The 22,862-nt window shown below is 45.6% G+C and overlaps 1 protein-coding gene and 1 pseudogene across 1 annotated transcript in view; one reads left to right on the plus strand and one right to left on the minus strand.

The window, feature by feature from the left end:
• Positions 1-421: 421 nt before the first annotated feature.
• LOC116481899 (cholesterol side-chain cleavage enzyme, mitochondrial) overlaps positions 422-22,862 on the plus strand; it is a 30,436-nt gene continuing 7,995 nt past the window's right edge. Inside the window, exons 1-2 of the mRNA XM_032174925.2 lie at positions 422-749; positions 20,285-20,440. Of these exons, the coding sequence (XP_032030816.1) occupies positions 481-749; positions 20,285-20,440 (425 nt within the window). The 5' untranslated portion in view covers positions 422-480. The remainder of the gene's footprint in view (positions 750-20,284; positions 20,441-22,862) is intronic.
• On the minus strand, positions 6,027-11,644 carry LOC116481924 (peptidyl-prolyl cis-trans isomerase A-like; annotated as a pseudogene).

Consider the following 22,862-nt stretch of genomic DNA (forward strand, 5'->3'; position numbering starts at 1 on the left):
GTGTGTCTATACAGTGCGGCCATAACTAACACGTATGTTGCCCCAAGCTGGCAAGATGGCTCTGACCTTCTCTTGGGCCCCTCATTTCCCCCAAACACAGGTTGTCTGCAATCTTAACCAATGGCTGCCAGGGCATGGACTCCGCTGCAGGTGCCAGCGGGAGGCCCCAGCTCAGGCAAAGGCACAGGCAGATATTTCAGGAGTCTGCTAGGGGTGGCACTGAGGGCAGAGACAGAGGGGTCTCCCTGTCCTTTGGAGAACCCCACGCTGCAGAAATTCCAGACTGAACCTTCATACCGAGTAGGGGAGGAGCTGTCTGTGGGTTGGAGCCTGCAGGAGGAGGAAGGACGTGAACGTTTTATCAGCTTCTGGCATGGCCTTGAGATGGTAGTTATAATCTTGGCCCTGGTGGCCCAGGGCTACAGTCATCCAGGCAGTCCCCGCTGAAGTGAAGCAGGTAGTCACAGCTGTGGGGACAGCATGCTGGCCAAGGGTCTTCCCCCACGCTCAGTCCTGGTCAAAGGCTGCCAGACCTTTCTGAGTGCCCCCAGGGAGGGGCTGGGGCGTCTCAGGGTGCCCACTGGCGAGGGGGCTGGCATCTCCACGCGCAGTCCTCGCCCCTTCAATGAGATCCCCTCTCCTGGTGACAATGGCTGGCTAAACCTGTACCATTTCTGGAGGGAGACAGGCACACACAAAGTCCACCTTCACCATGTCCAGAATTTCCAGAAGTATGGCCCGATTTACAGGTAAGCCTGGCAGAGGATGGGAGCCGAAGGGACAGGGAGGAGGAGGGGCCCGGGTAGCCCTGCTGTTTTCCCCACTCCCCCAACAGGCTGTTCTCCGGTTCCAAACTCCTGCGTAACTTCTTCTTCTTTTTTTTTTTTTTGATAATACAATACAGAAATATATCAGGGATATTTCAAAATTCAACGTTTCAATCTGTGAATGTCTTAAGTACTCTAAACCAGACATCTACTTTTGAAACAATTGGTGGCAAGACCACCAGCCATCTGTAAGGAAGCTCTTTAATGGGTCCAAACCCCAGGTCTGGCCGGGCATGGTGGCTCACCCATAATCCCAGCACTTTGGGAGGCCGAGGTGGGCGGATCACTTGAGATTAAGAGTTCGAGACCATCCTGGCCAACATGGTGAAACTCCGTCTCTACCAAAAATACAAAAGTTAGCTGGGTGTGGTGGCAGGTGCCTGTAATCCCAGCTACTCAGGAGGCTGAAGCAGGAGAATGGCTTGAACCGGGGTGGCAGAGGTTGCAGTGAGCCGAGATCGCGCCATTGCAATCCAGCCTGGGCGACAGAGTGAGGTTCTGTCTCAAACAAAACAAAACAACCTCCTCGGTCTGAGGAGGGGCGACTGGTGAGGCTAAGTTTTGAATTCCTGGCCCTGTAGCTGTCAGCCCAGGCAGCGAGTTTTAAAAATTGGGGGAGGGCCGGGTGTGGTGGCTTACGCTTGTAATCCCAGCACTTTGGGAGGCTGAGGCAGGCGGATCACTTGAGGACAGGAGTTCGAGATCAACCTGGCCAACATGGTGAAACCCTGTCTCTACTACAAAAATAAATAAATAAATAAATAAATAAATAAATAAATACAAACAAACAAACAATAAAAATAAAAAAAAATTAGCCGGGCATGGTGGCGGAGGTCTGTAATCCCAGCTACTCGGGAGGCTGAGGCAGGACAATCGCTCGAACCCAGGAGGTGGAGGTTGCAGTGAGCCGAGATCATGTCACTGCACTCCAGCCCTGGGCAACAAAAGGGAAACTCCGTCTCAAAATAAAAATAAAAATAAAAACAAAAAAAATTGGGGAGGGCGATTTGAAGTTCAGAGCACAGAGTGAAAAGGTCGCAGCGTGGTCGTTTGGCGCCAGCGACAGCCCCAGCATTCCTCCCAGCGCACGCCGCCGCCCGGGCCGCGCTATTCCGAAATTGGGTCCGCCCTCCCGTCGCCCCCGGCCTGCTCCTACGCTCTTCGCTGGTCGCTCACCTCCACCTCCCCCCGACGCAGCCCCCCGGGTCGACCCGCGTTTACCTCAGGGCGAGGTCTAGGCGCTCGGCCCCGCGGCGGCGGCGGCGACCCCACCGCAGGTTCTTAGGTCCCCGTCACTCCGCCGCCAAGTTCCCCAACACGGACTCCATGCGCTTTGAGGTGTTACGAGGGCGCTGGAGCACTGGCTCCGCTGGCCCTGCCAGGAGGCGGCGGCGAAACAGGGAGCGACCCGGAATGCGTTTCTCTGCCCAGCCTGCGCCCCTGCAGCATCCACTCCTCGCCTCTGCTGGCCTCGGCCCTCGCTCGCTGCGTTCACCCGAGCCCACCCGAGCCGACAGTGGCGCGCTAAGGTGACGTCCGCGCGGCCAGACCTCTCCTGTCCAACTTCTGATCTTACTTCTTCCAGGCCTGGGATGGTGGTGGGTGAAAGGGAAAGTATTCCTAGTTCCCAGGCCTGAGGCATCAAACTTCCCCAGATCCCACTCCCTTTGAAACTCTTGGAGAGAGGTGGTTAGAGAACAAGCCCTACTAAATGCCTCCCTACATCCGTTACCCTCCGCACACCTTGCAAGCGAAGTTTGTTGTCCCCATGGTCAGAGGAGGAGACTGAGGTTCAGAGAGGTCACCCAGCTAGATTCCTGTCCTGCTGGGGTGCTGATCTCACCCTTGGCCCTGAGGCTCTGATTCTGTCCCTTCCCTTTCCCAAGAATCGGGTTCGCTTCCTGCTAGGAGGAAAGGCCTTTTTTTTGTCTTTGGGCCTCTGAGCCCCCAGGGCTTGTGGCGTTTTCCTGGGAAAACTGCTAAAGCTGTTTCCACGGTGGGCAGCCTTTCAGCCACACCTGGGTTCTTTGCTAAGAGTCCAGTTGAGAGGGAAGGGAGGTGGCGTAGGGGTGGTTGGGGGCTGGGAGGGGAGACCAGGAGGGACAGTACGTTTTTCTTTAAGTGAAAGGTCTTCACAACTCAGAGCATTCCAATGGGTCAGTCACGAAGAGGGAAGGGTATGATGTGTTGGCCGACTTGATGATTGGGCTGGGGGTGGGTGGGAGGGCAGGCTAGTTTGTGTTGGGGCTTCAGCTGCTCCCTCCCTCTCTCACAACTCCTTTAAAGTCCAAACTGCCCCTTTTGATAGCTGGTTGGCGGCAGGGAGCTCTCCCTACCCTGCACCCCACCCTATTCAAGGTTGAGTGCTGGGCTTGGGAGGTTGCTCCCCGCTGGGTCTCTCCTTCCTCCCCCTCTCTCCTAGGCCTATTGGTGCCTCTGTTCTGTGCTCACTTCACATAGATCTCTAGTTATCCTTGCTTCCTCCTCTCTTCCCTTTTCACCACTTCCTAGACCCTCAGTAGCAGCTCCTTATTTTATTACCCCCCTTTGTTACCGGTGGAGGGTGTCCAGGTTCTTGGCATCTTGAACAAAGAGTTGGACAAAATGTACAGACAAAGTAAGGAATGGATTTATTGAAAATGAATGTACACACCACAGTGTGGGAGCAGGTGGAGCGCAGGGGCTCAAAGGCCCCGTTACAGAATTGTGGGGCGTTTACCCCCTAGAGGATTCCACGGGTTACTTCAGATACACCTTATGTAAATGGAGAGGATGAAGTATTCAAGTTACATAGTCATACACCCTATGGAGAGGATATTTCCTGTTATAGCTGAAGTGTGAATCGATCTTAGTTCCCTGCCTCCAGACCTTATTTTCCTGCCTCATCTGCCCCTTCAAGAGATATGATCCCTGTAAATCTTTATGCGAGGCAGAGGGACCGATGGTCTTTTTTCTGTAACTGCTTCATGCTGGCTTGGGGCATAGTCCCTACCTATTGGGGATCACGGAACTCTCACTCTGCTCTATCTAGTGGAGGAAGGGTAGCTTCTTGATGTCCAGGGGTGGTGTCTTCACTTGGAACTGGCTGGAACATTTGTTACATGATCATCTGAAGCTTGATGGTCTCTAGGTGAGAGGAAATGAATTTGGTTAAAAGATTTAATGGAAACTTTAGGGGGTGGATACCTATACTCTCAGAAATGTTTGTTATAGAGATTTGCAGAAGAAAAAACAAAACCTAGTCTTTTCTAGGATCTATGTGTTTCCTTAAAGTCTTGGCATGAGTGGCCCCATTTTGGTTTTGTTTGGTTTGTTGGGGCCTAGTGCATGAGCTCAGTCCAAAACAACGGCCTCCCAGAATTTTGTTGAAAAACATTCCCTTTTTGATCAGGTTTTCACTTAGATGAGAGTGTGACCAAAACCTAGGGCCTCAGTGCCACTCTCAGTTACCACCATTTTGGGTTTCTGGTCTCAGCATGTCATTTAGAGGTTATGGTGTCCTCATGATTGCATATTTCTTTGAGCTCCTGTTATTCCAGTTGAAGAGAGACCATATGACATTCTAGAGATGGCTCATGCAAGCATTTAAAACCTTTGAGAGCATACAGCGCATCAGGGAGACCATTATTATGGCTATTGGGAGGATAATACCAAGAATTTGGGAGTATACTCCTTACCCAAGGTCCCCATAAACCAAACCTTCTAAAATCAAATGGATCAAAGAATGAGCTAGACACAGAGTTTACTCACGGCCGGGTGAGGTGGCTCACTTGAGGTCAGGAGTTTAAGACGAGCCTGGCCAACATGGTGAAACCCCGTCTCTACTAAAATACAAAAATTGGCTGGGTGTGGTCATGTGCACCTGTAATCCCAGCTACTTGAGAGGCCGAGGCAGGAGAATTGCTTGAACCTGGCAGTCGGAGGTTGCAGTGAGCCGAGATCACGCCACTGCACTTCAGCCTGGGTGACAGAGCGAGACTTGACTAATCAATTTGTTCATCAATCTACTACCACTGAATTTCTATAATCTTCATTTGATGTATTTCTGTATAGGCCACAAGTGCCAGCAGCTGCACAGATACTTCTCTGTTTAGCCAATTCTATTATAACTTTCACAAGAGAATTTAGAGTCTGTAGCCTTTAGAGTAGAATTTACTATAGAACCTATCATGAGGGATACATTTCTAATCATTGCTTCTTTTACTTTAAACCATGGAAAAAGGACCTAACAAATGATGCCCTTTTAGAAGAGTGAAGGACTTCTGGCAATGTTCTCTTTAACCCACGATGTGGGTTATGTGGAGTGAATCAATTTTTTGGTTTTGACTGATTATGAGCTAACGCCTCTACCATTAAAGTTTCTTACATACATTGGGCCTTTATCCATGTATGAGGCTGGCTGCAAACTCCTTCACAAATAAAAATGTTCCCCATAAGTGCACATAACAGACCCTTTTCCACTTCTATTGTTCATAGAAGGCATAAGCAAGAAAAAATATTCAAAGATAAGAGTTTCATGATAGTAGAAGTCTTCATCTGTGAACTTGGGAAAAGCTGTTCACATCAATGATGCCATCTTCTTCTGGGGAGAAATTTCCATGGTTAGTTTTACCTTAAGCGTTCCAGTGGGTGCACAGCTCCAAGAGCATGGAGGGACCCTTCTCAGTTGTGAGATTATAAACCCAAAGTTCAAGGTCCTGAAGTTTGGTTATAGTGTAGATGGCAAGGACAGTCTTTCTCTGATGTTTCCAGCAGATTCAAACCATAAAAAGCTTTTTTTTTTTTTTTTAATCTGGTGAAAATACACTGTAGCATAATAATCTACTGTTATAACATCAGCCCTCTTGCATGGGAAAGCTTTTCTACAACCAGAAAACATGCATGGAAAATAACAATGGAATGAAATCCCTTTATAAAATGTTTAAATGGCTGACCAGATGACCAAATGTACCTGAAGCTTTGTTTTCCCAGGAATATGGGATCAAGCATTGGTTATAAATAACTTTTTGTTGTTGTTATTTAGTTTTTATTTCATAATCATAAACTTTAACTCAACTTTGCAGTCCAGCTAGGCATGGAAGGGAACTGCAGCGAGAGCACAAAGATTCTAGGATACTGCAAGCAAATGGGGTGGAGGGTGCTGTCCTGAGCTACAGAAGGAGTGGTCTGGCGGTTAAGATAAAACACAAGTCAAACTTATTAGAGTTGTCCATAGTCAGCAATGGTGATCTTCTTCCTGGTCTTGCCATTCCTGGACCCAAAGCGATCCATGGCCTCCACAATATTCATGCCTTCTTTCACCTTGCCAAAGACCACATGCTTGCCATCCAACCACTCAGTCTTGGCAGTGCACATAAAAAACTGGGAACCATTTGTATTGGATCCAGCATTTGCCATGGACAAGATGCCAGGACCTGTATGCTTTAGGATGAAGTTCTCATCATCAAATTTCTCCCTGTAGATGGACTTGCCACCAGTGCCATTATGGCATATGAAGTCACCACCCTGACACGTAAACCCTGGAATAATTCTGTGAGAGCAGGAACCCTTATAACCAAATCCTTTCTCTCCAGTGCTCAGAGCATGAAAGTTTTCTGCTGTTTTTGGAATCTTGTCTGCAAGCAGCTCGAAGGAGACGTGGCCCAAGGGCTTGCTGTGACAGCGATGTCAAAGAACACGGTGGGGTTGACCATGGCTGATAGTACAGGGCTCCTGGTGGCAGTGACGGCATCTGCAAAGCGACAGGTTATAAACTATTTTAAACAATTTCAGTATCAGCTGGTTTAACACAAAAGTCTTTTCTTGATATGTAATTAATTTTTTTGTTGTTGTTTTACGTGGGTTAGTAGCTTTATACAAGAAAATTTGGTCATTTTGTGGTTTACAATAACTTAACATGATTATAATTGTGATTGGTAACATATACTTAGACATTAGAATTTTAGAAATCCCATATAATTTTGGAATATATTATTCACAAAAATATAACCTAAAGAGGATTGAACATCATTTTGGCAATCCCATGTACCTAAACATGTCAAATAATCCTGTTTACCTCTTTTCTGGATGTTTTCAGGGGCCCTCTGATTCATCTAGAAAGCCAGGCATTAGGAAAGACAATTTGAAACTGAAGTTTGATTTTGGAATTCCAGATTGCCATAAACCATTTATTTTGCCAAAATGATGACTCAGAAAGTTTAAAGAAGCAAAAACCTTTTATAACCTTCCACACACACAAAAAAACCCAACACTTTCTACTGTTCTTATACACCTTGCATGTAAAACTGTTTCTAGTAGTCTTAATTGCATGTTATAATGGTGAATTTGTTTTTTTTGAGACAAAGTTTCACTCTTGTTGCCCAGGCTGGAGTGCAATGGCATGATCTCAGCTCACTGCAACCTCTGCCTCCTGAGTTCAAATGATTCTCCTGCCTCAGCCTCCCCAGCAGCTGGGATTACAGGCATGCGCCACCATGCCCAGCTAATTTTGTATTTTTACTAGAGATGGGGTTTCACCATGTTGGTCAGGCTGGTCTTGAACTCCTGACCTTAGGTGATCCACCACCTCCGCCTCCCAAAATGCTAGGATTACAGGTGCGAGCCACTGTGACTGGCCTATAATGGTGAATTTTAACATAAAACCTGGTAAGTTAGGCTGGGTGCAGTGGCTCACGCCTGTAATCCCAGCACTTTGGGAGGCCGAGGCAGGTGGATCATGAGGTCAGGAGTTCAAGACCAGCCTGGCCAAGATGGCGAAATCCCGTCTCTACTAAAAATAAAAATAAAATTAGCCAGTTGTGGTGGCGGGCATCTGTAATTCCAGCTACTCAGGAGGCTGGGGCAGAGAATTGCTTGAATCTGGGAGATGGAGATTGTGGGTGAGCCAAGATTGTGCCACTGCACTCCAGCCTGGGGGACAGAGTGAGACTCTGTCAAAAAAAACCCAAAAAACTAGTAAGTTCTGATAAAGTTTCTGATAAGGTTTGAGTACTTCCAGCACAGCTAGAGGCATGGCCAACTCCACCTACCTAGCTGGAAAGCAGGCAAGTTAAACAATTTTCAAAAGCCAAAGAAGAAGCTTATGATTGTTAAAGGATTTAGCAAACTTAGTATTTGAACATAATGTACACCACATGTTTACATTTTGAAGACAACCGTATTTTTCCAATACTCTTGAAAACTGTCTTTATTTCCCAAATATTGTTAAAGTCATGTGAACTAAAAGGCATTACACTTTCTACTTTTCTGACAAAATATTTGACTTAAGCTCTTATTATTATTAAACCAATTAATTTAAAATTTTACAGAGGCGATATACAGTGACTTCTACTTTATATTTAACCAGTTTGCACAGAGGGAAAGAGCCCAGAGACTGACTCAAAGAAATTCTTATACTTTTGCCGGCATGCCAGATTTCTGGGTTCTCTCTTTCACATGCATCCCTGTGAAGAGACCACCAAACAGGCTTTGTGTGAGCAATAAAGCTTTTTAATCACCTGGGTGCAGGTGGGCTGAGTCCATAAAGAGAGTCAGCGAAGGGAGATAGGGTTGGGGCTGTTTTATAGGATTTGGGTAGGTCGTGGAAAATTACAGTCAAAGGGGTTGTTCTTTGGCGGGCAGGGGCGGGGGACACAAGGTGCTCAGTGGGGGAGCTTTTGAGCCAGGATGAGCCAGAAGGAATTTCACAAGGTAATGTCATCAGTTAAGGCAGGAACAGGCCATTTTCACTTCTTTTGTGATTCTTCAGTTACTTCAGGCTATCTGGATGTATACCTGCAGGTCACAGGGGATATGATGGCTTAGCTTGGGCTCAGAGGCCTGACATTCCTGTCTTCTTATATTAGTAAGAAAAATAACATAAAATAGTGTTGAAGTGTTGGGGCAGCAAAAATTTTGGGGGTGGTATGGAGAGATAACGGGCAATGTTTCTCAGGGCTGCTTCAAGCAGGATTAGGGGCAGTGTGGGAACCTGGAGTGGGAGAGATTAAGCTGAAGGAAGATTTTGTGGTAAGGGGTGATATTGTGGGGTTGTTAAAAGGAGCATTTGTCATATAGAATGATTGGTGATGGCCTGGATGCAGTTTTGTATGAATTGAAAAACTAAACGGAAGACACAAGGTCCGAATAAGAGAAGGAGAAAAACAGGTATTAGAGGACTAAGAATTGGGAGGACCCAGGACATCCAATTAGAGAGTGCCGAAGGGGATTCAGTGTAATTACTTGTTTGGTTGGTGAGTTTTTGGGCTCTATTCTTGACAGAGTCCTTTTTTTAAGTTGGAGGCTAAGTTTGGTGAGGTGTGTTTTTAAAAGACCATTAGTCTGTTTTACCTTTCCTGAAGATTGAGGACGGTAAGGGGTATGAAGGTTTCACTGAATACCAAGAGCCTGAGAAACTGCTTGGGTGATTTGACTAGTAAAGGCTGGTCTGTTATCAGACTGTATAGAGGTAAGAAGGCCAAACCGAGGAATTCTGTCTGACAGAAGGGAAGAAATGATTGCGGTGGCCTTTTCAGACCCTATGGGAAAGGTCTCTACCCATCCAGTGAAAGTGTCTACCTAGACCGAGAGGTATTTTAGTTTCCTGACTTGGGGCATGTGAGTAAAGTCAATTTGCCAGTCCTGGGCAGAGGCAAATCCCTGAGCTTGATGTGTAGGGAAGGGAGGGGTCCTGAGGAGTAGTAGAATAGCAGATGGAACCCTGAGAAGTGATTTCCTTGTGGATAGAGTTCCATGATGGAAAGGAAATGAGAGGTTCTAAGAGGCAGGCTAGTGGCTTGTAACCTACATGGAAGAGGTTATGAAATGACGACAGAATAGAATGGGCCTGTGAGGCTGGAAGGAGATATTTTCCTTGGTCTAAGAACCATTTGCCTTGTGTGGGAAGTTTTAGTGGGGGAGTGACGGATGAGAAGGAGAAAAACTGGCTGTGAGGGACAGAAGTTGGAATGCTAGCAGATTTTTAGCTACCTTATCAGCATAAGCATTGCCCAGAGCAATGGGATCTGATGCCTTTTGATGGCCCTTGCAGTGAATGACTCCAGCTTCCTTTGGAAGTAAAGCGGCCTTGAGAAGAGTTTTTATTAAAGAGGCATTAAGATGGAGGACCCTTGTGCAGTGAGGAGACCCCTTTCAGCCCATATAACAGCATGGTGGTGCAGGATATGGAAGGCATATTTAGAGTCAGTATAAATATTGACATGTAATTCATTTGCAAGAGTTAGGGCTCGAGTTAAGGCAGTGAGTTCGGCTTGCTGAGAGGTAGTGGAGGGGGGCAGAATGTATATGCATCAGGTGTGAGGAAGAAAATAGATTTTGGAAGTTATGAGAACTGTAGAGAGTGAGTTGAGCACAGTTTGTGATTTTGAGGGCCTCTAAAAGTATTAAAGCAGCAATAGCTGCCGCACATAGACATGAGGGCTAGGCTAAAACAGTAAGGTCAAGTTGTTTGGACAGAAAGGCTGCCAGGCGCGGTCCCGGCTCTTGTGTAAGAATTCTGACCGCACAGCCCTGCACTTCGGCTGTGTGTAATGAAAAAGGGTTGGATGAGTTAGAGAGAGCTAGTGTGGGAGCAGCTTCTAGGGCTGTTTTTAAGGAACAGAAAGAGGAGTGGCGAAAGAATTTAGGATCTATGGGGTCAGCTAAGTTTGCATTTTTAAGTTTATATAATGGTTTAGTCAGGATGGTAAAACTAGGTATCCAAAGGTGGAGTATTTAACCATGCCTAGGAAGGAAAGGAGTTGTTGCTTTGTAGAAGGGGTTGGGGTTTGTGAGATTAGCTGGACGTGATCAGCAGGGAGAGCGTGTGTGTTTTCATGAAGAATTATGTTGAGATAGGTAATGGATGAGGAAGAAATTTGGGCTTCACTGAAGTAATGGGGCCTGTCTGTGAAGCCTTGCAGTAGTACAGCCCAGGTAATTTGCTGAGCCTGATGGGTGTCAGGGTCAGTCCAAGTGAAAGCGAAGAGAGGCTGGGATGAAGGGTGCAAAGGAATGGTAGAGAAAGCATGTTTGAGATCCAGAACAGAATAATGGGTTGTGGAGGGAGGTATGGAGGATAGGAACATATATGGGTTTGGCACCATGGGGTGGATAGGCAAAACAATTTGGTTGATAAGGCACAGATCCTACACTAACCTGTAAGACCTCTCTGGTTTTTGAACAGGTAAAATGGGGGAATTGTAAGGAGAGATTATAGGCTTTAAAAGGCCATGCTATAACAGACAAGTGATAACAGGCTTTAATCTTTTTAAAGCATGCTGTGGGATGGGATATTGGCATTGAACAGGGTAAGGATGATTAGGTTTTAATGGGATGGTAAGGGATGCATGATCAGTCACCAAGGAGGGAGTAGAGGTGTCCCATACGTGTGGATTAAGGTGGGGAGATACAAGGGGAGGATGTGAAGGAGGCTTTAAACTGGGAAAAAGGGTGGCAGTGAGGTGTGGCTGTAGCCCAGGAATAGTCAGGGAAGCAGATAATTTAGTTAAAATGTCTCGACCTAATAAGGGAACTGGGCAGGTGGGGATAACTAAAAAGGAGTGCATAAAAGAATATTGTCCAAGTTGGCACCAGAGTTGGGAAGTTTTAAGAGGTTTAGAAGCCTGGCTGTCAATACCCACAACAGTTATGGAGGCAAAGGAAACAGGCCCTTGAAAATAAGGTAATGTGGAGTTGGTAGCCTCCATATTGATTAAGAAGGGGATGGACTTACCCTCCACTGTAAGAGTTACCTAAAGCATCTGTGATGATCCAGGAAGCTTCTGAGGTGATTGGGCAGCATCAGTCTTCAGCAGCTAAGCCAAGAAGATCTGGGAAGGAGTCAGTCAGATAGCCTTGGGCCAGAGTTCCAGGGACTCTGGGAGTGGCTGCTGGGTGAGTTGGACAGTCCAATTTCCAGTGGGGTCCTGCACAGATGGGACATGGCTTAGGAGGAATCCCAGGCTGCGGGCAATACTTGGCCCAGTGGCCAGATTTCCAGCACTTGAAGCAAGATCCTGGGGGCAGGCGGTCCTGGAGGAATGCCTGGCTGCTGCATTTCAGGCGTTTTGAAGTTCTTGTATGCTGGAGATGTGGCTGGGTTTTGTCTCACAGCAGAGGCAAGTAATTGTAACTCAGAAATGTGTTGCTGTCTGGCTGCCTCCTCTCTATTATTGTATACCTTGAAGGCAAGGTTGATTAATTCCTGTTGCGAGGTTTGAGGGCCAGATTCTAATTTTTGAAGCTTTTTGCTAATGTCAGAGGCTGACTGGGTGATAAAATGCATATTGAGAATAAGACAGCCTTCTGACCCTTCAGGGTTTAGGGCTGTAAAGCGTCTCAGGGTTGCTGCCAAATGAGTCATGAACTGGGCTGGGTTTTTATGTTTGAGGAAAAACAGCCTAAACACTAACTGATTTGGGAGAGGTTGGATAAAGAAAAAGGAGCATTAACCTTGACTATGCCTTTAGCTCCAGCCACCTTTTTAAGAGGAAATTATTGGGCAGATGGGGGAGGGCTAGCTGCGGAACGAAACTGTAAGCTGGACTGGGTGTGGGGAGAGGAGGTGATAGAAGGATTATAGGGTGGAGGAGCAGAAGCTGAGGAAGAATTGGAGCTTGATTCAGCCTGGCCAGGGAGTGACCTGAGGAGCAGTCTGGGGATAAGGGGAGAGGTCAGATGGGTCGGTAGAAAACGAAGATTGGAAAGACTCAACAACACTTGGGGTTGGGACTGAAGGGACAGGTGGGACGGAAAAGAAGATTTGGGACAAATTGCATTGGGAACAGAGACTAAGGAGGGACCAAAGAATGCCTGGATGTCAGGTACCTCAGACCATTTGCCCATTTTATGACAAGAATTATCTAGATCTTGTAGGATGTAGAAATCCAAAGTGCTGTTTTCTGGCTATTTGGAACCATTGTCAAGTTTGTATTGGGGTTAAGTGGCATTGCAGAAGAAAATAAGGTGTTTAGGTTTTAGGTCAGGTGTGAGTTGAAGAGGTTTTAAGTTCTTGAGAACACAGGCTAAGGGAGAAGAGAGAGGAATGGAGGGTGGAAGGTTGCCCATAGTGAAGGAGGCAAGCCAGAGAAAAGAGAGGGTAGAGACATGGAGAGGTGTGGGGGGTGCCTGCCCCCCAGGAAAGTGGAGAGAAAAGGGAGGGTACAGACACAGAGAGAAGGGGGGTGCTTGCCCCCAAAAATAATAGTGCCTGCCACTAAGGGTGAAGGATCAAGGCAGGTGTCCCCGTGGTGATCAAACACCTCTGAAATGTGGGTGAATAATCAAGCAGGCATCCCCGCAGTGATTAAACACCAAGGGAAGACTGTCTTCCTGAGTCTGTGACTGGCGCCAGAGTTTTGGGTTCACGGATAAAATGCGTCTCCTCTGTCTCTGCCAGAAAAGGAAAGGAACTGAAATTAAGAGAAGGGAGAGATTGAAAGATGGTGCCAAGATTGAAAGGAGAAAGAGGTTGAGAGATAGTGAGAGAGGTTGGAGAAGAGAGTAAAAAGAGGCCACTTACTGGATTTAAAATTGGTGAGATGTTCCTTGGGCTGGTTGTTCTGAGGACCCGAGGTCATAGGTGGATCTTTCTCACGGAGCAAAGAGCAGGAGGACAGGGGATTGATCTCCCAAGGGAGGTCCCCCAATCCGAGTCACGGCACCAAATTTCACACGCGTCTGTGTGAAGAGACCACCAAACAGGCTTTGTGTGAGCAATAAAGCTTTTTAATCACCTGGGTGCAGGCAGGCTGAATCCGAAGAGTCAGCAAAGGGAGATAGGGGTGGGGCTGTTTTATAGGAGTTGGGTATGTAATGGAAAATTACAGTCAAAGGGGGTTGTTTTTTGGCTGGCAGGTGTGGGGGTCACAAGGTGCTCGGTGGGGGAGCTTTTGAGCCAGGATGAGCCAGGAGAAGGAATTTCACAAGGCAATGTTATCAGTTAAGGCAGGAACAGGCCATTTTCACTTCTTTTGTGATTCTTCAGTTATTTCAGGCCATCTGGATGTATATGTGCAGGTCACAGGGGATATGATGGCTTAGCTTGGGCTCAGAGGCCTGACATTCACTCCCTGAGTGGCCCCAGGGACCCTGCTTGACTGTATGCAAACAAACACATTGCAATGAATTAAGAATATTCATAAATAGTTTACAAATTTTGGAGAAACTAGGCAGAGAGAGAAAAATATGACTAAAATTCTATTTGTGAGAGTATACTCCACACACTTAAAGTATCAGGAAGCCTAAAATACAAAAAGTTAGTTTAAGGATAAAAAAGTTAGTATGCTCCATTAATTCCTGCAGGCCTAACAAAGGTAGCTTAGGAATTCCAGAAAAATGGAATGAATGATGACTTGCTAGAAATGCATAGGAACACAGAACTAAATGAAAACCTTCCACTAGGAACTAAGAAAAATCATGGTTTTTATATACATGCATACACAAGCAAAGTCAGAGGAGAACAAACAGCAAACAAATGAAAACTAGAAGCAAAAACAAATAAGCAGGAAACCAACCCTAAATTTTCCTATTCAATTTACCCCAGAGGCTACAGTGTTACACAGGGCCCCCAAAAACCCACATAATGAATATTTTATTCCTGATACACAATTCAGTATCCTTAAGTTCACTAATATTATCATACATCCTGTGCAATTAACAAATTCACTTTAGGCATATGACCAATAAGTACTCCAGCACTATCCACGCAAAACAGTAAACACAGTATGAAGCAACACAAGCATGTATGTGGAATTTGGCTCCACACTGAATCCAGCTCCATGTTTAACTATATTAAAAAAAGAGTTGCCAAACTGCCGATGCATTTTTACAATACTTCTTGCTTTAATCAAGACTAAGAGCTTTAACTATAAAAATGTTAATTAGCCAAATATTTCCAATTCTTTATCAGATTTTATTTTTTTATTTTTTATTTTTATTTTTTATTGTTTTTTAAGACGGAGTCTCGCTCTGTCACCCAGGCTGGAGTGCAGTGGCGTGATCTCGGCTCACTGCAAGCTCCACCTCCTGGGTTCATGCCATTCTCCTGCCTCAGCCTCTCCGAGTAGCTGGGACTACAGGCGCCTGCCACCACGCCCGGCTAATTTTTTTTTGTATTTTTAGTAGAGACGGGGTTTCACCGTGGTCTCGATCTTGTGACCTCGTGATCCGCCCGCCTCAGCCTCCCAAAGTGCTGGGATTACAAGCGTGAGCCACCGCGCCTGGCCTCTTTATCAGGTTTTAAAGAATATTTTATTATTTAAACTTTTCCTCATCTTTCTCCCCTACTTAATGGTTCCTTACTACATTGTTTCATAAATAACCTTTTCAAAACTGTAATTTGAACTAACTTTTAGATAACTGCTGAATCAGACAAAATTATTCTTTTCTTTTTTTACTAATAACTCTTTCAGGCACATTTTGTATACAGAATTACGTGTTAACTAGAAACCTTATCCTTAGTAATGTAAAATTTTAGTGAAACCCTAAAAAGCAAGAAATCCTGAAATATCAGATATAGGCATTTATAGATAAGAACAATTCCACAATTTTAGAAACATATGTCCCCATATCACAACACTTTCTTACTTGGAAATGACGCAGATATTAAATGAGTGCCAAAAATAACTTTAAGATTTTAATTTACACAAAAAGTTTACCTAAAGCATTTGTCCCATTCGCTGTACTCAATTTTTACTTTTAACAAGTTAAAATTACTTTTAACTAATTAACATATGTAAAATGAACATTGGTTTGGTCCTGAAAGGTGGGACAACTCAAGGCAAGGAGTGGGCTTGGAGGCTTTCAGATCACAGGTGGGAGACACATGTTTGCATTCTTTTGAGTTTCTGATTAGCCTTTCCAAAGGAACCAATCAGATATGCATTTATCTCTGTGAGACTTTGAATAGAAGGGGAGGCAGGCTTGCCCCAGGCAGCTCCCAGGTTGAATTCACTGACATTTAAAAGTATCTAGTGGTGGCTCACGCCTGTAATCCCAGCACTTTGGGAGTCTGAGGCAGGCAGATCATGAGGTCAAGGGTTCGAGACCAGCCTGGCCAATATGGTGAACCCTCATCTCTATTAAAAAATTTAAAAATTAGCTGGGCGTGGTGGCGCGTGCCTGTGGTCGCAGCTACTCAGGAGGCTGAGGCAGGAGAATTGCTTGAACCCAGGAGGCAGAGGTTGCAGTGAGCTGAGATCGCACCACTGCACTCCAGCCTGGGTGACAGAGTGAGACTTCATCTCAAAAACAAACAAACAAACAAACAAAAAATAGCAAAGACAAACATAAAATTCAGACAAAATGTATACTGCTAATACTGAAGGCATTTCTATTTTTATTCCACTAATAATTTTAAAGCTAGCTTGTTTAGTAAAGTTATACTTTAAGTCACGTGAACTTGAAAATTGCTTAGACTTATTTACTTAATTTATGAGTGCTGTTTTACTTATAAGGCAATTTGGTAGACACAACATATAACAGTAAGTGTACATACAAATAAACACATCTAGACATGTATACACACACATAAACAAAGATTCAATAGCTTGGAACCTTAGCCATGAGATAGCAATACAAGCTTGCCAGTTTTTGCCCCAATAGATAATCCAATGAAGGCTGTGAACCAAAATTTTGGCTAAAGCAGTCTCCATGACGGTTTGATTTTTAAAGGCCAAACCTCCCAAGACTTCAAAGAAGGGTGTCACATGTTAACCAGGCCCCCTGCTTAGAGCTGCAGCACAAAAGCCTGGATACATGCAACTCTATTCCACTTTCCAATTCAGCAGTCAACTTCAGATTCCAAACAATGCTGGGGCCAAACAACATTGCAACTGCGGAGAGAAAATTCTAAGGAGGGCTAGACCTCAGAACCTCTGCCAAGAGCATCCTCTTTGGAGTGGCTGGGGTCCGCAGGACCCACAGAGCATCCTCCTGTGGGGTCCAGTCTTAGGGTCCCATCCGTCTCTGGCTTTAGGTGGGCATCGCATGCAGGTTTTCCCCTCCGGAGCATACTATGAGCTTTATAAGAGTAGCAATGAACTGTAATGTGAACTGGATGCCGTGCGGGCTTTTTTGTCCTTAGCTAGTTGAGTACTATAAGGGAAGAATTTAGCATAAGAAAAGAAGGTTTAAGCCCCCAGAAACACGTACGAGTTTGCTCTGAGCAGCACCGCATGTAGGGATCAGGAACCACAGGCAAAAAAGATTTTTTTAAAAAGTCCTTCCCGCTTTGGGGCAGGGCAATTATTCCCTTTCATTCCTAGACCTTCAGGCAGTACTGGGGAGTGACCCCAGCCTCAAGGAGCTACTAGGAAACAGCCGCTGAAAGACTGAAATAGAAAAAGACGAAAAAAAGAAGAAAAACATAAAAAGATCCAGGTTCCTTAAGCGAACCGGGCGGTGGCAGTCAGGCTGCTTCTCCACATGGAAACCGCTTAGTTTCACTGGCCACTGCCAGAAACCTGCAGTTGTCTCCGTGTTTAGGTGGGGACCAGCAAGGGTCCCAAGTTGGAACAGAAAAGAGAAAGGGAGAGCCCCTGTATGGAGCAGAAAGGAAAGGGAGAAAAACGAATCCCAAACTTTGTGCTCACCTATTCCTCCTGGCTGGCTGGCCAAAATATATGTTACCGGTGGAGGGTGTCCAGGTTCTTGGCGTCTTGAACAAAGAATTCGACAAAACACACAAACAAAGCAAGGAAGGGATGAAGGGATTTATTGAACATGGAAATGCACACCACGGTGTGGGAGGGGCCTGAGTGTAGGAGCTCAAGGGCCCCATTAACAGAATTTTTGGGAGTTTAAATACCCCTTAGAGCATTCCATTGGTTAATTCAATATGCCTTATGTAAATGAAGAGGATGAAGTAAAGTTACAAAGTCATTTACAGCATACGCCCTATGGAGAGGATATTTCCTGTCACAGCTCAAGTGTGAATTGGCCTTATGTTCCCTGCCTCCAGACCCTAATTACCTTTCTGTTTTCTGAGTCACTTCCATCTGAATCTTGCAACATATCCCTGTAGTTGGTGTTATTATCTCACCACTTTACAGATGGGGAAACTGAGGCCCAATGAGAAGAAGGGTCTTGTCAATGTCATACAACTCATGAGAGCAAAGCTAGGGCGGTAACTGGAATTGTCTGACTTCCAGCTCTGTCATTATACTTGAACTTATAGCTAATAAACAGTAAACTTGTGAATAAATGTGAGGAATTTAAAATACAACTTTTGTGGGTTTTTTTTCCTAACACAAAGGCTGTTCTTGTTTTATATAGAGCAATTTAGAAAATACAGAGAAACACAAATGAAAAATTGAAGTCAGATACAATCAATTCCAATTGATTTAACATTTAAGTACCATGAAGTAGGTGAATATACTATATATGCTGCTTATGTTGTCTCACAACAATATATCAAGGACTTCTTTCCTTTTTTCTCTCTCTAATGTAAAATTATTTTATATTTTAAGAGAAAGTGCTGTTCAGTGGTCCTCAGACTTCTGGGGAAAAATCCCATTTCGTTTATTATATATATCTTCTTCCTTTTTCTTGATCTATCTTATTAATATATTTTTTTTTGAAACAGGGTCTTGCTGTGTCTCCCAGGGTGGAGTGCAGTGGTGCCGTCATAGCTCACTGTAGCCTTGAATGTCTGGGCTCAAGTGATCCTCCCTCTCCCTCCTCAGCCTCCCAAAGTACTGGGATTACAGGTGTGAGCCACTGTGCTCTGCCTCTAATATAATTTTAAAAGGCAGCATAGTAGTCCACAGTATGGATTTTTTTTTTCGCCGGTTCTTTAAAGTGAACATACAACCTACTCTTGACTTTTTTGCTGTTAGACATGAGGCTGCAATGGACATCCTCATCCATCAAGCATCATTGCTGATGTCAGATCATTGCCTTGGTCTAGATTCCCAGAAGTGGAATTGATCATGATAATAGCAGTTCAAGGGCTTGGCCGAACTGGGTTAGGGGTATGGAGCTAGTTAGTGCAAAGACACGTGGTAGCTGGAAAAACACTGAGGGGATTTTCTGGGCGGCCACAGAACAGGTGAAGGCCTGAAACTCGTCAAGGTAGGCCCAGGCTTTCTGGCTTAGTGGTTAAAGCAGCACTATGAGAGGAGAGAGAGAGAGAACGCGCACACATGTGAGCGCACTTGGCTTGTATCTCTATGTTTTTATGATATTTTGCCTACAAGTATATCTTAAATTAATTTTCTTAGACAAAAGGCAGAGGCAAGCAAGAAGCGGAATTTTCTGTTGTTTTTTAGTAGTTGTATTTTTATTTCTTATTTTTTGCTTAAACAACAGAATTAATTTTCTGGCAGTTCTGGAAACTAGAAGTCAGAGATCAAGGTTTTGGCTGAGTTGCTTGCTTTCTTCTGAGGCCTCTCTTCTTGGAGTTAGAGGCTATCTTCTCCCCGTGTGTTGACATGGTCTTGCCTCTGTGTGTATCTGTGTCCTCATCTCTTCATGTAAGAACACCAGTCATATATAACAGTAGTATTTGGCTAGGCACAGTGACTCACACCTGCCATCCCAGCATTTTGGGAGGCTGAGGTGGGAGGATCTCTTGAGCCCAGGAGTTTGAGACCAGCCTGGGCAACATGGCAAAACCTCATCTCTACAAAAAACACAAAAATTAGCAAGGCATGGTGGTGCCTGTAGTCCCAGGTACTTGGACGGGCTGAGGTGAGAGGATCGCTTGAGCCTGGGAGGTCAGGGCTGCAGTGAGCTGTGATCACACCACTGCACTCCAGCCTGGGTAACAGAGACCCTGTCTCAAAACAACAATAACAACAAAAACCCAGTTGTATTTAATAGAGACTGTCTGCAAAGTGATTTGCAAGCCCATCTCCCCTGCCTGTATACTGGGGCTTGATGTTTTACTGAAGTTTTATTTTAATAGAGACAAAGTGTGTTGTTGGGTGGCCTCTGACTCTTAGGGGCAGGGTAGCCACTCCCAGAATTTCAGTTGTAGAGTCTGATGGGGATTTGGCCTGGAATATGGCCTACCCTGCAAGCTATGAGTCACTCTAGCAGTGACATGAAAGTGTGCCATAGTTCTGAGCTCTGTGGACGGGTGAGAAGCTGGGGCTGCTTTGGTTGTGGACACAGGAAGAATGTGCGAGAAGCGGAGGACTTGCTGGTCCATGGAAGGCGCTGGGGTGGCTTTGGGCTGGCCCTGGAGATGTGCTGTGGGACAGCAGCAACAGTGATCATAAAGCTGTCACTTGTAGAATGTTTAACAAAAGTCACATCCATATACTTCCTGTCATCTTGTCCTTCAGCAATGCTGTGAGACGGGTACTGTATTTGTCTCCATTTTACAGAAGAGGAAACTGAGACTCAGAGGGGTTAAGGGCCTTGACTCAGGTCCCACAGTCAGCAAGTTGTGGAACTGTGAGGCAGCTGTGCTGAGCCTGTATCCGTAGCTCTCCTCGGATCCTTCCATCAGCCCCTTTCCCCCACCCCCCCAGGGAGAAGCTCGGCAACGTGGAGTCGGTTTATGTCATCGACCCTGAAGATGTGGCTCTTCTCTTTAAGTCCGAGGGCCCCAACCCAGAACGGTTCCTCATCCCGCCCTGGGTCGCCTATCACCAGTATTACCAGAGACCCGTAGGAGTCCTGTTGAAGTGAGTCTTGGGCCATCTCCCAGGGACTGGAGGGAGGTGGTGGCGAGCTGTGGAGAGGGCAGAGGCTGGGGGTGAGGGGCTGAGGCCAGGTTTGCCCTGTGCCTCCTAGCAGGGCCTCTAGGTGAATCCCCATCATTTTCCTGCCTCTCTAAAACAAATGATGGTGATGATGATGATGATGGTGATGACGAATTGCTCTGCCAGCCTTCAGGGAAATGGTCATGCTGAAGATCCTAATGAATAATTAAAGATCTGGCAAGGTTCTCACTGATTGGTTTGCTCACTGAGTCCCACCTTACTGAATATCCTCGATGAATCAGGACTTGTGCCAGGAACTGGAGATACAGTGACAAATAGAGCAGGGAACTGCCACCGTGAGTCCCATACAGGCTAAAGGGGCAGTGAGACATTTGTCCTACATGGGGACAGATCAGTGTATTTAAGTGTAGTGGATACCATTTTCTACCAAATTGTTCATAAATTTTTTTTTAGTTTGAGATGGGGTCTCATTGTGTCACCCAGGCTGGAGTGCAGTGGTTTGATCATGGCTCACAGCAGCCTCTGCCTCCCAGGCACAGGTGATCCTCCCACCTCAGCCTCCCAAGTAGCTGGGATTACAGGTGCGTGTCACCACACCCAGCCAATTTTTACATTTTTAGTATAGATGAGATTTTGCCATGTTGCCCAGGCTGGTCTCAAACTCCTGGGCTCAAGCAATCTTCCTGCTTCAGCCTCTCAAAGTGCTAGGATTATAGGCATGATCCTAGCACACCCACCCCATCAAAAATGTAAAATGCGGGGCAGGGTGCAGTGGTTCATGCCTGTAATCCCAGCACTTTGGGAGGCCAAGGCGGACAGATTGCTTGAGCTCAGGAGCTCAAGACCACCCTGGGCAACACAGTGAGACTCCATCTCTACAAAAAATAAAAAATAAAAAATTAGCCGATGTGGTGGCACATACCTGTGTTCCCAGCTACTTGGGAGGCTGAGGCCAGAGAACTACTTGAGCCCAGGAAGCAGAGGTTGCTGTGAGGAGAGATCACACCACTGCACTCCAGGCTGGGTGACAGAGCCGGATCCTGTCTCAAACAAAAAAAAAAAAAAGGAAAGGTAAAATGTAACCATATCAAGTGTGGGTGAGGCTACAGAGCAATGGGGCTCTCATCTATTGCTGGTGGGAGTGTAAACTGGAGCCACTATTTTGGAAAATGGTTGGACATTTTCTCCTGAAATGGAATATTTGCATACCTGTGACATAGCAGTTTGATTTCAGAGATATACTCCAAAAAGTACCCCTGTTTTGGGGGATGTGTAGTAGAATGTTTGCAGTGGTACCATTCATGATATTAAAAACCAGAAAGCTACTGAAATGCCCAATAGGATTATAAGTGAGTGAATTGTGGTACACACCAGTCAAAATGAAGGGTCTCAGTCTCCCACAGCAATACAGATGATACTTAGAACGGTACAACTAAGTGAAAAAAGCAAATCTGACAAAGCATGACAGCTTTTCTTTTTTTTTTTTTTTGAGGTGGAGTCTTGCTCTGTCAACCAGCCTGGAGTGCAATGGTGCAATCTTGGCTCACTCCAACCTCTGCCTCCCTGGTTCAAGTGATTCTCTTGCCTCAGGCTCCCAAGTAGCTGGAATTATAGATGCTCGCCACCATGCCCAGCTAATTTTTGTATTTTCAGTAGAGATGGGGTTTCACCATGTTGGCCAGGCTGGTCTTGAACTCCTGACCTCAGGTGATCCACCTGCCTCGGCCTCCCAAAGCGCTGGGATTACAGGCTTGAGCCACCGTGCCCGACCGACAGCTTTTTAAAAGAAGTTAAACACGAGCATATATTTTGTAATAGTACCTTTTGGGAATAAATGGAGATTAGATAAAATTAGACACAAATGAGAGCAAGGGATTCTGGTGGGTGGTCTCCTTAGAAGGGAACAAAGGATGTGGAAGGACCAGGAGGGCAAGTGTAAGTTACTGTCAAGTTCCTAGTTTCTATGGTGGGTGGTAAGTTTATGATAACATTCTTATCAACAAAAACACCCCCAAGTCACGAAGAGGACTTTGTATGGATTGATGAATTTCAAGGGTGTGCATGAATTAAGGTTTATTATGACCAACCCAGTTCTGGGCACCTGAGGTCCCCCGACAGAAGTGAGTAATGGGAGGGTTGGGGGTGCAGAGGAGGAGAGGCTGGTCAATTTTGTTTGTGCAAGAGTCAGAAAATGTTATATAGAGGGGCCCTGGAGTGTCAAAGGTGAGCATCAGCCAAGAGGAAGTGGGGGTGGCATGGAAGGCATGCCTGCAGCTGAGGCAAAGACTGGAGAGACTGAAAGTTACGCAAAGGATTCTAAGAATATCAGTTCCTGGTCCTCGGCAGTGGGAGTGGAGGGGAGTTGGAGTTTTGTTCCCCTTCA

This window comes from Hylobates moloch, unplaced genomic scaffold (genome assembly GCF_009828535.3).
Source record: "Hylobates moloch isolate HMO894 unplaced genomic scaffold, HMol_V3 SCAFFOLD_14, whole genome shotgun sequence".
NCBI classification, from domain to species: domain Eukaryota; kingdom Metazoa; phylum Chordata; class Mammalia; order Primates; family Hylobatidae; genus Hylobates; species Hylobates moloch.